The sequence below is a fragment of the Augochlora pura genome, chromosome 2 (genome assembly GCF_028453695.1).
Source record: "Augochlora pura isolate Apur16 chromosome 2, APUR_v2.2.1, whole genome shotgun sequence".
In the NCBI taxonomy this organism is placed as follows: domain Eukaryota; kingdom Metazoa; phylum Arthropoda; class Insecta; order Hymenoptera; family Halictidae; genus Augochlora; species Augochlora pura.
Window position 1 is genome coordinate 16,260,947 of NC_135773.1, and position 12,495 is coordinate 16,273,441.

At 41.3% G+C, this 12,495-nt stretch overlaps 2 protein-coding genes across 6 annotated transcripts in view; one reads left to right on the forward strand and one right to left on the reverse strand.

Moving 5' to 3' along the window:
- LOC144478186 (heat shock protein beta-1) overlaps positions 1-5,816 on the forward strand; it is a 36,356-nt gene extending 30,540 nt beyond the window's left edge. For all 4 annotated transcript variants that reach the window (XM_078195928.1, XM_078195935.1, XM_078195950.1 and 1 more), the window contains one exon: positions 4,075-5,816. In XM_078195928.1, coding sequence (XP_078052054.1) covers positions 4,075-4,269 — 195 coding nt within the window. In that variant the 3' untranslated portion in view covers positions 4,270-5,816. The remainder of the gene's footprint in view (positions 1-4,074) is intronic.
- Positions 5,817-6,432: 616 nt separating this feature from the next.
- Positions 6,433-10,055, reverse strand: LOC144478171 (nischarin). 2 transcript variants are annotated; one of them, XM_078195909.1, is made up of 3 exons: positions 9,670-10,055; positions 9,001-9,313; positions 6,433-8,939 (listed from the first exon to the last, which is right to left on the reverse strand). In XM_078195909.1, the coding sequence occupies exons 1-3, from the start codon at positions 9,795-9,797 to the stop codon at positions 7,974-7,976; spliced, it is 1,407 nt and encodes a 468-aa protein (XP_078052035.1). In that variant the 5' UTR covers positions 9,798-10,055; the 3' UTR covers positions 6,433-7,973. The 2 variants fall into 2 exon arrangements, with proteins under 2 accessions (XP_078052035.1, XP_078052043.1); XM_078195917.1 differs by having other exon boundaries at positions 9,001-9,296; positions 9,670-9,794.
- Between the last annotated feature and the right edge of the window lie 2,440 nt (positions 10,056-12,495).

Here is a 12,495-nt window from a genome sequence, read left to right on the forward strand (position 1 = left end):
GTTTCAAAATCGAGTAGTTGCTTTGAAAATTACTGTATGCAAACAGAGCTCGTGCTACATTATGAACCGTTGGTAGTCGATTTATTCGTTAATCCAGGGCTTCGGCGATCGATTTGTCACTAATCCCGCGCGGACTGTAAACTTTCATCGTCCCAGAAACGTCGGTCAGGATAATCGTGCTTTTGTTTGCTCGCGTGCGCTCGTTCCATCGATCGGCATTTTTCTTCACGTGTATTCTTCGTCGTCCTTCTCTTCGTTAACTTATCAACCGTGCGTTATCTACCGTTCTAGACGACTTCCAGACGGTCGTAGAGTCGAATTACTAATCATTACTGGCCATTTGCTTATCGTGAGTCGATCGTCGACGAATCCACGTTCGCGGAACACTGCGTTTGCGTGATCCCTGCTACTCTTTCCACATGGTGAATCGGCGATTTTCAGATAGAATATACGAACCGGGTTCCCTTGGTCTACAGGGTGGCTTAATTGTCCCGTATCATTAATATTAATTTGCGTCGCAGATTGAGAATGGTTAGAGCGAGACAAATTGGTCGTTGGTCCGAGAAAATTATACAAATTGTGATTGTGCTGAGATAGCGGGATGAGACTCTGCTCGAATCCGAGCTGAAATGTTGCTGAGTAGAAGAAAAATAGACTGGAAGAGTGACAGATAATGGGTTGTTTGGAAAACAATTAAGTTTATCTGTTAACCAATTTCGCCGGTTGTAATTTGAAGTTGACTTTGGATACCGTTCCGGATCGCGCAGGTTAAATCGAAGTCGAATTATTATAGAAATCAGCCACCTGTTACGATTATTCTGCGACAGTGTTGCCAAACGAAATCTTATTCGTAGCGACCTCATCCTCGCTGCCAACGTTTCATCATCGACTTGGCAAACGAGCCAGAGATTCCTCTTTGCGTAGACGATACCCGATACCCGCGTAAATTTTGGAAATCTTCATTGATCGCTATTGAACCATTCCTCTACCCTACTGAACAGTTCAATTAATGTTCATTCACAAAAAAATCGCATCAAACTTACTATCTATTACTTATTTTAAGTTGTAGGCCATCCCAGGTTTATTACCAAAGACATCTGCATCTTGTTGGATGTTCGGGAAACTTGCAAGAATTTTACTGACGTTAAAAAATTTCTTTGTAAAATGCAACAAACGTAGATTTGTAGATTAGAGCTCCCCCTTTATAACTATGTACTCATGAAAAATTGTCGTACGTTTTCTTTTCGCCATTTTATCGAACTTTGAATGGCGAGTATACCGGCGTTGTTATGATAGTTTAAAGATCCACAATTATCTCGTCGAAAGTGCAACGTTCTTTTGATGTTGTGCGCCACTGTGCTTTTAAACAGCATCGTTCGCAGTTTTGACAGCCTAGTAACATTTACATTTGTCAGTTTCTACAAATTTTTACTAGTTATAAAAGGAAGAACAGTGTTGCTCCAAAATTCAAGAGTATATGACACAAATCGATTGCGCGGTTTTTGAAGAGGAAAGTTGCTTATGGATCACCCTGTATATCTTCACGGAACGCACGAGAGTTGAATCGAAGGAGGAACCGTTGCCTGCGTAGATATTCGTCTTGGAAAGCGAAGAAAGCGGAAGTGGGGCGACGGATTTTTCATATATCGATTTGGTCCAGCGACGCCATGGGGTCGTTGCCGAAACCGTGGCGCCCCTCGGTCGCCATTTTCCTCGCCTTATTGCCCCGTATTGTTCGTTCCATCCCCGTCCAGTTTTCTCGGTTTATCGGTTGGTCCGCCGATAACAGCGCCGGAGAACGAGCCTCGTAAAACATTGTCGGGCTCTGTGGTATTATCGTTGCCTCCCCTAACCTAGTTATCTAGGATGTTTGCGTCGCTTTACGAGCTATGTTCATCCCCTACCCTCGCGCTTCCTTTGCCCATCCTGTCCTCTGGGAATCTACAGGGTGTAGAACATAGTTTTACACCCGTTACGCCCGCTATACCCTCTTCAAAGTCTTTTTCTGTCATAACTGTATTCTACTTATTTAAGTTTCCTAACTTTCAGCTCAATCCGTTTCTTGATGAAAAAGTGATAAAAAAGGAATATTGAGAAAATGAATTACTATGCGGGATACAAAGCAGAACGCTGCTCTCGACTGCGCTATCTCAAAGTGCGAAATAATTTCGTGCAGAAATTTCGGAAGAAATTGGCGTCAACCATGTTACCTTCGTAAGGCGTTTTATAATTTCATGACAACCATTATTGAAATCATTAAAACCCTACCTTTTTTTCGATATTTTTCAACCAACTTACTTGATGTCAAGGTTAAACCTCTTATTCGAATCCGTCTAAATTGTTAATAATCCGAACCAGCGGTTGAACAAATTAGAATTTAGATAATACATTTTTACTTCTGGGTTAGAGGGGATCGAAGACCTATCATCCGAAGGTTAACGGCATCGTCGTATGTTTTATCAATCTTTTTGGTGGTCAAGGCTGCTCGGATTCCGAAGGTTCGGATCGTGTTATAGGCCCGAAATCGCAGCGGGCAGCAAATTTAATATTAGACGCGCCGATAGCCCGTTTTCCAGGGAAATTTTAGCTATTTCCACGTACACGGTGACGGGACAAGGCCACGAAATCAGGCCAGCAGATTCGATTAAGTAGCCGTATTAATAAATCAGCTGGGACAGGCTCGTTTCTGCGATCACGCGACCGCTGAAAGTCGATCGCGGGGTAGTGGTCAAGGGGTGCGATAGCATATTGAGGTCGTTTTAGCTGCGGAACCGTTTTTCATTCGGACAAATGCCGGCCTTTTTTTATTTTATGATAGCCGCAACTCTACGATATTTATCGGTAAAGATAATATAAATGTTTCTGGTATTAGAACGAAAGAACAATTCTCTATTTCAGCGATGAAAATGAGGATTGAGATCGAGTCTCTTACGCAAGCAATTATAATCGAGTGTGCTTTAATTTAAGGTTAATTGAGGCGTCGGTGTAGAGGTTATACTGGCAAGAAGTTTGATAACTCAAACATTCAGCAATATTACAACTTCGCGTTGCACTAATTAGGATTTTATGGTTCGCACGAGTTTACCTGAATAAACTTCGGATACTTCTGCATAGTAGAAATGTTTTGCATCGCTGACAACAATCGCAGATGTGAGAAAAATTAGTTTTCATCCTCAGGAACCTGAATAAATTCAGTGTAATTATCACATGGCGCGAATGCATGAAATCTGAAACGAAGAAAATGAAAGTCTTTCAAAGGGAGATCGTAAAACGCGATCGCGATGGTAGCAGTGGAAGTCGCTGTTGACCCAATTCTCTGTTCGAGGAGAAAGATCGAAGCAATGCAAATGTCTACCCGTTTTTCAAGGAACTCGGTTCTCTAGTTCCTTGAAGAGTTGCTGCAACCGATGAGTCATCCTCCTCTGCAGAGGGGGGGGGGGTGTGCAAGTTTGCAACCACAAGTATCAACCCCTACGCGAGCGATCAAAATCTGTGCATAATTTTCAAGCCCTGCCGTTCGAGATTCTTTTGAACGATGAACAAGTACAAAATTATTAAAGAAGTTATATTTTTCTACTAACCTATTTTCATATTTCTTTAACAAAATTTTCAGCCAATGTAGTCTGGAAAGAACCGAGTCCCTGGAACCAAAGGTTTAGCTAAAACTATTTTTTCGTTTCCATTCGCAAACAGGAAAAACCGATTAGTTATATAAATTATTCAATAGATGTGAAAGTTACGATGTTCTTGAGAAAAATCTGCGAAATACATTTAAAAAAATGCCAAATGGGTAAAAAAAAGGGAGACTTGAAACGAATAAGTCGTACTACATGTGTAAACTTAAATGACTTCATTGGCACATACAAATAAATAGTTCATAAAAGAGTAGAACGATTAGTTTGATCATTTAATATCTTAAAAAGAAATAACATATCAGCAGCTGCTTTTCTGCGTATTATAGGCGTAAGTTTGGTTTGTTTCGATCTTGTGAGATTCTTCGAGGTGATAGCATGTTAAAAATTCGGTGAAGGTTAACGATTTTACTAAGAATGTTTTTGCTATTGTTTTGCGCAGGTCCACGCGAAGCACGAAGAGAAGACAGAGAGCAAATCGGTGTACCGGGAGTACAATCGCGAGTTCCTGCTGCCGAAGGGAACCAACCCCGAGAGCATCAAATCCTCGCTGAGCAAGGATGGTGTCCTGACCGTGGAGGCTCCACTTCCGGCGATCGGATCGGGCGAGAAGCTGATCCCGATCGCGCAGCAGTAAAATCATCGGCGCGATTCAAAAAAGAAACCTGACGAACGCGCGAGAACGAGACACCCTCAAGAAAACCTTCCCCGAAATTCCACCATCCGTGCGTCCGCATCAGATCGCTGCTTCCTATCCTGGCCCTCGTGAACTCTAACTGTCGTAAATCCCAGACACACCTCTAACATTCTACTCCTTTCTAATTTCCTTCGTTCGTTTCTCTTTATTTCTATCCACCCGCCGCGATCTCTTCCGTCTTTCATTTTCCGTACCCCAACCTCTGAGGGTGTCAAACCCTCCTAGGTAGTCAACAGAAGTTCCACCATTTTGGTCCCTGAATAGTCACGAGTCCAACGAACGATTTCTCGCGCGGTTCGCATCGGGATCGAGATTGAGAGGTTAACAGGAACCGATAGGGGAAACGATAATCTTCGGATCCCGTTTTCTATGCGTTTTTAAAGATGACGGATTGTCAACCGGTCTTATTTTTTACTGAGAAACGATTCCATTGGATCGATCAAAGCTAGATAATCAAATCGTGGGCGAGAGAGATCGTTCGCTTGGAGACCGCGGGAACGTTCGTTCGTCGAACCGTCTAGTTTTGTATAAATCTTGAATAAATGTTTGATACGCAGCTTCTTTCGATCAGGTTCGAGCTATTCTGCTAAACCGCGTTTAAGCCGGGGAATTTTTAGCAGTCGATCAACAGAGAAATGCACAAATTTAACTAATAGATCATACATCGATTTTATCCACTGAACAATAAAGCATAAGTTTTTCAATGACTGCGCCATGATTGGTTATTGAGGTATTTTCGATCGAATCGTCTATCTCTGATTCTTAAAGAATTGTTGTGCTGCTAAAGCGTTAGGGTCGATCGATCGGAAGCCGTACCGACCAAAAGTTGCCTAATCTAGACGAGGTTTTCGGGGATCGAATGGCGGATCAGTCCAAGACCAGTCGTTTAGGGTTTCGCGACGCAAAAACGAAAAAATAAACGATTAGGATCGTTGTGGCGTTAGAGCGGTGCGTTGGACGCCGCTGTTAATTGTGGGAGAGAATGTTTGATAAATTATTCTTGATTTTTTGGTACGAGCAGCTTTTTTGACGCTTTGATATATACTTCCTTTTTAGAAGTAACAAAAACTTTTTCAGGAACACGCATTGCCTTTGAAAATCGAAAAATCTATATATTGAGAAATATAATCTTGTAATCTTTTGGATGTTGTTTCTTGGGGGAAAAAACACGAGCAGAAGCAGAAAGATAAATTCAATATTACTGTCGTGTGAAATCGGACGCAAACGGAGGAGCGATCTTCCGTGAACGATAACTTATGTATGTGTTAGTTTTAGGTACTACGTTAAAAGACTATAACACAAGAATGCTTAGAGTATGTAAGCATCGCTATGATGATAATTATGATTATGTTGATGATGATTATGAGGATGATGATGGTGATTACTATTATTATTTATGAATACTTTACTATTGTCGAGATACGTACAATGTTTAAAAGGTAATGCGAATAATGTGGAAGTTTAAATAAAAATAAACCTTCAAGGTGTTAGTTCCTTTTTAATTCTCCAGATGATTCCAGAATCCTTTTTGGTTTTCAGTTTCTTTTTTCGAGCTGTTTACCTTCTTCTAAAGCTTTTTGAACCTTGACCAATCTCGCAGAAAACGAAGAAAGTATGGAAAGGTAGTAGAGATAGAAAGTTGGGAAGTTTGATTAAGAATAAAGAAGATGGTAATTGAAAAATGCTCACTATCGTGCTACAAAATTTTCAGTAAACGAATTCATTTTTTAAGTTAGATTCAAAAATTCTTGGTTTAGAATTACAATTTTGATCGATATACTACTTGAAAATTATATTTAAATTTTGTTGTCAAAGTCACTAATAGTTCCGTCTTATGAGCACCATCTGAATTGATCCCCTTCGCGTTCCTCAGTCGATCAATAAACAATCGTATCAATTAAGAAATTGTCTCCATAGTGGTGCTTTAACTGGTAAGTTAATAGCGTGTTTATTCAGTCGACGATTTTCAATGAGATGACATATTTTAGTCGCACGGGTGGCTCAGCCCACCATCGGTGATTATAACGAATGGTTTTCAGTGTTTGAGAACTGATTTTTCCAGAGAAGAAACAAAAACTCGAATAAAACACAAGATTTGTTCACGGGTTATCACAGTTTATTGATTTATTATTATAATCGTTTATTAACAAAATATTCTATCATCTTATGTACATGTGTAGATCGTGTGAAACCATTATAAAATTAATGCACCCAACCTGGTTACATTGTTCGAAACATAGTCGTATGAACGATTTGAAGTTGGCAAATTTGCGATTAAAATTTGACACATGTTAAAAATCATCAAACAAAATGACGCTGCCATCAGAACGCAAAGCGTTGAACATTTACTCGGCGAATATCGAACTTTAATAAAGATCGACGTAGTTGCATTCAGAACCAATTACAGAACGCATTTATACTGTTTAACAATTGCACGGTAATGCTGGGGTCTATTTCGACACAGCACTCGTGGAACAAAAAATGAGTAAAATCGTGTATCATTTTTTATTTGCCTAAATCAAACGCGAAGGAAATTAAAATGTTGTTTAGTTGGAATATTGTCGAATTGAATGCAACGTAAATATGCAAAGCTTTGCAAAGGAATTATTAGCTTAGTAATTTTGCGAGCCAAGTTGCCATAAATCCTAAACGACCATCGTCAACCAATCCGTTCGTTTCAATTCAAAACTGCCTTCAAGTATAAAAAATATGACGGTTAACACGTGATATTCAATATAAAAGCAATTATAGTATAGATAAAAGAATCTTAGAAACCGCTTCTGTTTATATACACCGATATGCGACATGATGACGCGTTGTCCTTAAAACAAAAAGGACTATCATTTCCAAATTCGCAATAGATCATGAAAATTTGCATACATTCGACAAATTTCAAACATATAAAAATCGACAATAGTTTCATATTCTAAGGAAATGAACGTTTCGTTATATTTGTTCTCCTGGAAAATGAAACTTATAGCTTGGTCAATATTTAGTAAATAGTGAAAAAATAATGAAATATTTGAAATTTCTGGATTGTATACTGATTTTCATAACCTACTCTAGTATCCATTCTAACATCTGGATCCGAATTACAGCATACAACATAATCGACGTGTCTAACGCTTATACTACTTGTTTACAGTTTTGGTATATAACATACTGACTGGATATCATCGTGTCAAAAGGCGATAAAAAGCATCAACGCTATTGACCGTTAATAAATATGATATAAAACAGACGAGGTTTCAAAACCAATGCTTTTGCTTGATTCGTAGAGGAATTTCAAAATGGGAACCCCTTTTCCCGTGCATTCGTGCCATTTTGTGTAATGGTTCCGAGGTAACATTGTTTTGTTCATTTCTAAAAGGTATATATGTCAACCCAACGGGAGACCTCCAGAGTACGAATTCGTATGAAAGTGTTTTGTTGCGTGAAAAGTCTATCGTCCTTAGAATACAATTCACGCTTCCCTACCTAAGGCATGGGGCACGGATTGCTTTATGGAGAACCAGTTCCTTTGTTTCTAATTCTGATAAACTACTTTTTCACTATTGCCGCCGTCATCGCTGCCGTTTGGCTTCGGAGCTATTTGCTCCGGAACATTGCACTCGAGGCACCTGTTGGCCACTGGTGAGCCTGTCCTACATGTTTGGCATCTCTGCAGAGAAAAGAGGTGCATCAGAAGCCGTGAAGGTCGGTGATTTACCTTCTCTAGCAATGCGAAGAGCTTGATGAACGGACACAGTGTCCAGTTCCTTTTGATTAGGTATCTCATTATCTAAACATATATCCGCTGCCCTTTTGCCAAACGGCTCCAACACCTTCACCCTGTAGTCAACGATAGTTGACACGGGATTACCGGTTAACCTTAGATTTTCCAAGCATGGTAGATGTCCAATATTTTTCACCTCTTCAATCTTTTCTATTCGGTTACAGCTAACATCCAAACCCTCCAGTGAGTACAGTTTTGAAAAACTGGATAAGGAAGTTAGCTTATTCTGAGACAAATCTATGTAGACGATGTAGCCAAGCCGCGTGTGGAGATCGTCAGGAAGTTTTGTGAAGTTGTTCGACGCCAGGTACAGGTGAGAGAGTCTCGGTAGCAAAGTCACGTTTGAGATTTCTGAGAGAAGGTTGTTGTTCAGAGTTAGACACTCTATGTGCGGCAATAACTTGATCGCCTCGTCTATTACTTCTATCCGATTGTCGCTCAGATCTAGATGAGAGACCTTTATCCAGACGTGGGAATCGTTTGCGTTCTCCATGCCCTTGTGTACTTCCTCGCACATCGCGAACTCAACGATATTCTTCAGCTTCGTGTGGTTCACCGCCAATCTTACAACAGTGTCCCTAAGATTGCCCATGTTGTAAATCTTCTCTACCGGGTACTGATCAATCGTTAGGTCCTCTATGTTCTTAAAGCTGGACAATTCTATCGGCAGCGCCGATATGTCGATATTGCTGGCTTTGTACGGCTCTGAGTTACTTACAATCACCAGTCCAGTTAAATGAGAATTGAAGTCTAGAACGTGGCTAAAGTCGTACTTCTTATCTACCACTTCCAACAACGAACAAGGTTGTTTCAATCGCTCGCTAATCGCGTACAACTGAAAAACAAATGTTTCATTGGATTTCTTAATGAATAAAAAGTTGGAGATGATTTCTCACCTGTAGAGAATTAAATTTGTAGGTCTTTGACTTTTGCAGCAGACTATCACCCTCTGTGAAGAACTCCAAAGCCATGGTCTGTAGTAAGAAAAATATATCGTACACATGCAGATCTAAGAAGACAGCCAGTTCTCTAGGCATTGCTTTCTTCAAATAGTGGTAGACTGCATGCAGATAGGCCTCCAGACTCATTCTCCTCTTCTCCACAAAGGCTTCGCATTTGTAGCCTATCAGTTTCTTCGGTGGCAGAATATCCTTTTCGACGCAGTGCTCTGTCACAAGCTTATAGTGCATCTCTGCAAAGTCACGGTATCTGTAATTAGTGGACAATATTATTGTATACAATTTTATACATTAAAGATACTATTTGGCAAAATATACTATTGTTTTAAGATTCTGACATCAACAACTTTGCTTAGTCATGCAATAACTATTACATACTAATTTATGTACACAAGTGTGCAAAGTCCTTGAATAGATCTGAAACAAAGAGCTCTTTGAATCTTGACTACAAAACCATTTTTTTGAAGGCACGTATCAATGAAGGTATCGATGTGGCAATAGTCTAGGATTCTTCTAGAAGGTCTGAAGTCGCATAATATTTTTCCGAGGACAAAGTAACGTATATAGTATGTAGGTCATTGTGCCTTTGGGACACTAGATGCTCACCTGTGCCTCACAGTCCATTTGATTGAAGAAATCCCAACCTCGATGCAATAGTAGGTGACTCCGTCAATGACTTCCGTTGACGGTATTTTAATCTGAACGTTGTCCTGATTCAACAGAAGAGACGCCATCCTGAGAAGGAGTGGTCCCGATGATCGTACGTGGCAATAGTTACTGTTTTTCGATCAGGCCAAGAGGTTATCCTGGATCAAGACAAGAGCTGACAATGTCGGCGGCTGTTTTGCATCAGAGGGAGGGACCAGTGATATCCGTTCGATGCATCGTACTCTGTTGTTTTTACGGTCCCGCCTTTTTCCTGGATCCTTCTCTCGCTACGTACTGTAATTTCTGCGGAATGTACATCTTTGACAGCGACTCGCGTTGTCACGATCTCGAATACGTAGTGATTTTATCTGGAGGGGGAGGAAGAACTGTTTTACCGGCTAAGCGAGAGCGCCAGCGATTTAAATTATGAATTTCGATATAGTCGATTCATGAAACATTCAACGGCTTTTAATTTTCTATAGACACTGTCGGAGCCTATTTCTTGGTATACGACGTGATTTTTAGCATATTACATGGGATTGTAAATGTATTGATGTTACAATTTCTTGTTAAAGGTACTTCTGATGTTGGTAACTAATTAAAATCAAATCACAGCGGATTATTTTGATGTATCTGATAGTTGTACATGTTATTTGATTTATAGAGAATAGTATTGTGCGCTCGAAGACATTTGAAACATTTAACAATATCTAATATTTAAATTATATTTATATCGTTCTTTTTGAAAGTTTGAATTAGCTTGAAATCAGATTTTGCCGATGCTTCTGCCACGTTCACGACACGGTACAACACAAGTTTGTAAATCGAAGCGGAAAAAAAGTCAGGTAGAGCAAATAGAAGCAGGTGCAGTTGCGTCTCAATGAGTGCCTAGTTTGAGTCGGATCCGTACAACAGGTAGTCCACAGCTGGCATTGTTCTTGAACGGCGGATGATCCGTTGGATCGCAGTGGCGTAGATCAGAGAACACTTTGAACAGATTTTTTGGTTTCAAGAAGCGGAGACTTTTTTTTGAATCCGGTGTTCGTGAACAGTCCAGCTGACGCGGCCATTAACGCTTCCCTTCGGTCGTTTTGCGGATAGTCGGAGATCCTCGACTTGGGCATTATCCGCGCACAAAAGGTACACCAAAGGTATACGAAAGGTACACAAGCGGCGCTTAACGGGAAATGAAAGTATCTGCACAATGGTCTTTCCGTCTTTCCCTTTGATACGGTTCAATGGTTAATAACTCCATTTCGTTGCAAATGCACGACGGCGAGACAAAACGGGACAGAACCATGGAACATTAAACGTTCGCGAAGTCTTCGGTTTTATTTTTGTTTTTAACTGTTGTAACTAGGGTCATTGTGCAAACTTACAATTCTCTGCTCGAAACGCGGCGAGCTAGATTCGCATACATAGAAAGTTCGTTTAGCGTATTTATCAATGTAACTTGCAGGAGTCGCAGCATATACTTTCGAAGCTGTGGTCTAAAATTATGCGGCACAGAAATTCGGGGAAAGATGGCTGAACGTTGCTCGACTTTACGATTATCGGAGGAAGGATCTCCGGGTGATTCGACTCTTCCATTAGAGAGACGAAATTCTGATTACGCCACTGCTGCAACAGGTTGTCACCAATGCGAACCGTCATGAATGGGCGCGTTCTTCCATTTGATAGCGGGCGTTCTGCCACCCGAGGGAACGGCCGATCTCTACAATTAGCGACCTGCTTCGATCCAATTACTAGTTGCTAATCTCTCTGCGTCCTCCAACAATTTTTTCTAAATCGAAGGCTTTCAAGATTCTCTGCAGTGGACAGATATTTCCAAGTTCCAGCTAACAAACTTTGTATCCTTTTTTGCGATCTGGTCTAAACTGACGCACCCTCGACAAATCCCGAATTATCGAAAGAGATAAACTAATTCTGGGACTTCTGTAGCATTGAAAATACAATTACAAGCATTGCGGAGTTTGCACGGTAGAATCCTTCCAGGCATGGTTGATAAGAATGGTGCCTGCAACCCGTTTTCCGTTAACCATTATCAAATTAGTTGAAAATCCTTTACACAGGCGTGTCGATGATAGCAGATAGGGAGAGAGGCAAGAAGGAAAGGGAACCGAGGTATAAATAATGCAAAGGCGAGCCGAATGATGACGGTGGGGAGCAAGTTCTCGACAGAGTCGGTAGTGATCGGGACATATCGGCGCTGGCATGGCGTTTACGCCACTGGAAATCGGTGGATGCTGCGTCAGGAGCAGCAATGGCGGCACTGGCTTACCTGGCCAGTATACCTACCTATCCTCCCTCCCCTCCCGTTCTCACTGTGGTCACGTTCCTCAGGGCAACCCGACGAACCTGTTGCCCGTTCTCATCCAGTGTCGTGTCGCTTTCACGGCGGTCGTGCGTTGTTCATCGCGGCTCTGTTCCTCTTCAACGTTCTCCACTGATAATCGATCCTCAGGATCCTCCGGATCCTCTAGATCGTCGAAATCGTTCCTCTTTCCTTGATCAGCCTTGGCAATTCCAACTCAAACGACTTCGGCACACTGTAGCTTCGAAACATCGTGTACACCGTGGAATCGGCGGTGTTAAGTGCGAATTACTAGCTCGTCGAGGAGACAAGAGCAAGCATCGGGCTCGGTGTTCCTCGAAAATGACCTCAGCAACTCCGGACCGGTCCCAGAGACACGATGGAACCGCCTCGTCAGCAGCCCTCGACCGCATACGCAGAGATCTCGAGGATCGTGTCGCAACTCCGACTCCGATCGAAGAGATCGGCGT